General features: G+C 34.5%; 1 protein-coding gene and 1 pseudogene across 1 annotated transcript; both read right to left on the reverse strand.

Moving 5' to 3' along the window:
• Window positions 1-280: 280 nt before the first annotated feature.
• Window positions 281-2,076, reverse strand: LOC143228579 (flavin-containing monooxygenase 5-like). Its single transcript, XM_076459812.1, has 2 exons — window positions 1,885-2,076; window positions 281-802 (listed from the first exon to the last, which is right to left on the reverse strand). The coding sequence occupies exons 1-2, from the start codon at window positions 2,074-2,076 to the stop codon at window positions 281-283; spliced, it is 714 nt and encodes a 237-aa protein (XP_076315927.1).
• A 16-nt stretch (window positions 2,077-2,092) lies between these two features.
• On the reverse strand, window positions 2,093-2,518 carry LOC143228580 (dimethylaniline monooxygenase [N-oxide-forming] 2 pseudogene; annotated as a pseudogene).
• Window positions 2,519-4,721: the final 2,203 nt, after the last annotated feature.

Consider the following 4,721-nt stretch of genomic DNA (forward strand, 5'->3'; position numbering starts at 1 on the left):
ATTAATATGAGAATATAGCGTCTCTTGCGCCTGCCCAAGCATGAGGACCTTCAAGTCGAAATTGGAAGGGTAAACAAGAACCCCAAAAACATTTCCAAAAAAGTTTAGGATCGGTGAGAATTAATTTTAGCAAGTTAGTCTTAGCGTTGATAAGACAAGCTGTCTCATCCATATGAGGTATCCAATCAGCCACAATAGTGTAGCGAATGTTGTCCGGGTAGCGACGAGTTATCATGTCCATTTTCTTCTTCATATCAAAGCAAACTATCGAGCTTGGATTTCAGCTACGGGGAAAAAAAGGACCTACAGGTTGAGCCAGACCTATCATGCCAAGAGTGGGGTGTTTTAATCTTATGGGAACTACATACTTATACATTTCCATTTGTTGTTTTTTAACAGAAACTATTTTCTGGTCTAAAAATGGAAACTTGATATCGTAACCAGTTGCTAAAATTACGATGTCGACCTCATACTCTGTTTCTTCTCCTTCAAAAACTACTCCATTCTCGGTGAATTTGCGAATGTTTCCCTTCACTGTGACAGCTCCACTCTGAATCACGTGTTGCATCTCATCGTTGAGTGTGGAACATTGTTCTAGAATGGAACGTTTGCATCTAAAGCAGTATGGAGAATAGTCAGTATGTTTTATAGCAAACGTATCAACAAAGTAACGCAGTAGCTTATATGGTGTATAAAGCCAAATTAAATTGCACCATCGCCGACAAAGCGAAGTATCCAATGGTTTACCACCAGGACTAGTTCTGGGAATAATCCAACATCCACTCCTCGCACTTAGATATACCTTGAGGTGAGAAAAACAGATCTTGTACAAGTATTCAGTGCAACTCTTAAAGTTTATAAAGGTTCTAGTCTCACAGATATAAGATTCTAGCTTCCAATGTGATGTCATAAAAACAAACACAAAAACCTATCTTCCTTAAATTAAGTAGCCTGGACATCAAAACTAGATATAAGTACGTTGTACACTAGGCAAAATTTTCCGCATTTGTAAACATGCCTAAATTTAAGAATAAAGCATATTTTTATATTATAAATACTCATATTACTGTTACGATTTGACTCTGATATATTTCACATAGATCCATTCTGATCTGAGAAACTACAATACTACAGTCGTGTCTGGTACAAGTAATATAGAGCTGCAGTCCTACCTCACAAATTGTAAAACGGAGAGTCAATGTACGGACTGAATAAGTAACTGTAACGTAAGCTGATATCAATTTATGGTACACTGAAATTTGTTCTGAGCTCAAAAAGAAAGCAAAGTTCAAACTACTGTAACTTATAATATTTGTAAGCAAAATTAAGAAACATTAAAGCCATGTAGTTTCTGTAAGTACGAAGTACGAAATTACAACAGGAAGCTACAAATCAAACTGTGCAATTATAACACAAAGCTACAATACGGAGTGTATACTCTTAAAAAGAGAAATAGCTTAGTATGCTGGATCACGTGTCCAGAGTCGAAGGTCCGAGATGTATTACCACTGAACAAGCACCGCACTTACAGCTGTGGGTATGTGGATATAAAAATGTCAGGATATACATGAAGCCTTAGCGTATATAACACGGATATTTTGCCGATTTTAAGTGACAGACTATACTTGAAACATAGAATCTTCTAGCCTTGACACATAGCTCCGGTGCTAATAAAGGGTCACTGAAGTTTCAAACTACATTTCCTTCTTAAAATACGAATATGCATTTGAAACATTGTAAAACTCAATGTTCAATATCTGTAAAATGAAGCAATCAATGCGGTTTATACAAAACTATAGTACACTGCAGTCGGCGATGTTTTACTCTCGTATACTTACATAGATTAAGAGAATACTATGATTAAAAGAGTAGCTTAAGCCTAACCTGTTCAGATATCTGACTTAGCTCCACAGTCACGTCTTCTGCAAAGTTTCCTACACCAACAATCACCACCTTCTTGCCATTATACCCATCAGGTTTCTTGTAACTAAGAGTGAGTAACACTGTGCCTTTGAATTTTGCAATTTCTAGAAACGTGGGGATGCACGGAAATACGTGGTGATCAGTGCAAACCATCACTTCCGTCAAATATCTAATAAAAATGAACATTGTTTTCAATGTCTCGAATAGTTATTTTCCATCGTCTCGTTTCGTCAAAATCGTGATTTTGCGCTACTTTAAGAATGTCATGTCGAGACCTAATGTGTCGAATTAGATGAAAATTTTCAGCGTACATCTCAAAGTATTGAAGTAAGTAGCTATTATGCATATAAATAGGAAAATCCTTTGGTGGCGGGAAATCGCTAAAAGCGCTCATTTCTTTGCTAGTATTTGTTATGGCAGACTTCATCACAGAGCCCACACCTTCAACATCATCCTCTCTGTAGCACGAAAGTCCCCCTATCTGGTCTGTCTTTTCAAAGCACTCCAGAAGCAAATCTTCTTTCAGGAAAGCCTTGATGGATGTGAGTCCACTGGATCCAGCTCCAGCTATACAGATCCTTTTTGTTGCTTCCATTATTTACAACGATGTAACTTCGCTATTAGGTGATTTCAACCTGTAACATAAGTAGCCTATAAGTTAAGTTAATATTTATTCTGTGCTATAAATAACGATAACGTATCACATAAGAAGGAAAATGAAACGTAAAAACCAGTATTAAATATTTATTTCCTGGATATATTCTCAAAACCCAAGTATACGGACTATTAAACGATTCTTCTCGATGGACTGTAATATCATCTGTTTTGTTATTCAATTATTTATTATGTTTATTGACACTTGGTTGTTATTTCTTTATTTGTTTAGCAAACTACCGAATATAAATGATGAAGAAAATGTTTAGTTTTAGTGTTTCGTCTTTTTTTTTTGTTATAATTGTTTATTTTAGATTCTAAAATAAATTTAGTTTATGAATTTAACAAGGTTGTCAGATTAGGGAAGAAAATGTTATTTATGGAAAAAGTGAAACCAATATTTTTTAAATGGGGATTTAGCTTAAAATGGGGAAATTGGTTTTCTGTTATAAAACACTCAGAGACATTTTAATAACCTCACCTACTTTCTAACAATAAGTGATGTAGCAGTCAGTTGCATAGACTTTAGTTTTGAGTATCACCCCAACGTTTGAAGAACATTAATCATTTTCTCTGTGTATGGCTACTGTAAGCCTGAAATCTTATAAATGTATGCAACAAAACTGTTTTTCATTAAAACTATAATTCTTGTTTCCTTGTTTGTTCTAGAAAATGTATACTCATTTTCTCGCCTGTTCAGTCTCCGACATGAAATGAAAGTAGTTACTGGAAACTACGAAATAAAGAAGGAAGACTCAAAAATCGAACTTTAGTATTCTTATGCCTTAATTTGAAAATTGTTTGCGGACACCTAAACTTATCGAATTTTTTTTTATTTTGAGAAAATTCGTGTGCATGAAAATTTATCTTCCAAATTTAAATTTTTAATTCATATAAACTTAATTTTATGAAAAATATTTTTGTCCCATAAATCGTATTTTATAATATTTCAATGAAATTTTACAAGTGGCTTGCGGACACCCGGTATATTCATTGGTCTCTGCCTGAGACACAAAGGGCCAAGATAGACCAATGAAGATTAAATAAAACGTAAAGTACTGTTCGAAGGAGGCTGCAGGAGTTTCTAGCCAACAACAAGAATGCTGCACATGTTCAAGAACAACGATATATTCTCGACAATTAACAGGAATGACCTGGAGTCTCTACTTTTAGAAATCTGAGTTTATAGAATCGCTACTCAAATATACATATACATACGTAATAACTTTTTACTGATAATCATATTTAGTTACCTTACATGCAATCTCTTAATTGTTTATTAAACGTGTCCAATAAACGTACGTTTCGTTGTATTAAAATTCTACAACAATGGAGCTCCAATAGCGAAAACATCTTAAAATAGTGAAACTTTTACTGACTTCGAGGAGAATTTTGAGAGAAGCATCTGATGACCTTGGAATTTAGTTCTCATTATTGACACGTTGTAATGTACGGAGCTACCATTAATTACACAAAGATGAGTATATCTTGCCTTTGAATATATAATGTTTGAGTGACATTCGTTCGCAAAACAGACAAGGCTTAATGAGAGAGAGTTTAATCGTTAGCTATACAACTACAAAACGTCAATTAGCAAAAACAAGAAGTGTCTAAGGTATATCTTGAAAAGCTAATTATGAGCGACAAATGAGCATAAAGTAAAAGTAACGATAGACTTTCTGTTTGAGGATAAACCTAACAGAGCATACGAGTAAACGACTGTTTACCTTGCCTGATAACAACGTAAAGACGGAAGGTAAGGAAGGTAACAACGCACACGTTATTCTGATACACGTACTTTGATAGAAGGAGGCCTAACATGGTCGTTACAAAAACATGTAATCTTTTTGAAATATTAGAATGGAGTTGTATTTCTTTTGTTAAATTTCGGACCACTGCTGTGAATTAGATGGCTTAATATTTAATAACCATTATCAACAGGTAGATATTAATAATAATATGAAAATCAGAAACTTCGGTTATATGTTCTGTGGTAAAATAAAAGTAAAATTACACTTTGATACGGTCGGTTATTGCACACTCACTGTCGTACACGCTGCTCGAACGATCACATACAGAGGCTGGTAACTGATGTTTGTGATTCTTAAATCAATTCGTTGTTGGTAGGCATAGCACGGATAACT

Source organism: Tachypleus tridentatus, chromosome 10, assembly GCF_004210375.1.
Source record: "Tachypleus tridentatus isolate NWPU-2018 chromosome 10, ASM421037v1, whole genome shotgun sequence".
Lineage (NCBI taxonomy): Eukaryota > Metazoa > Arthropoda > Merostomata > Xiphosura > Limulidae > Tachypleus > Tachypleus tridentatus.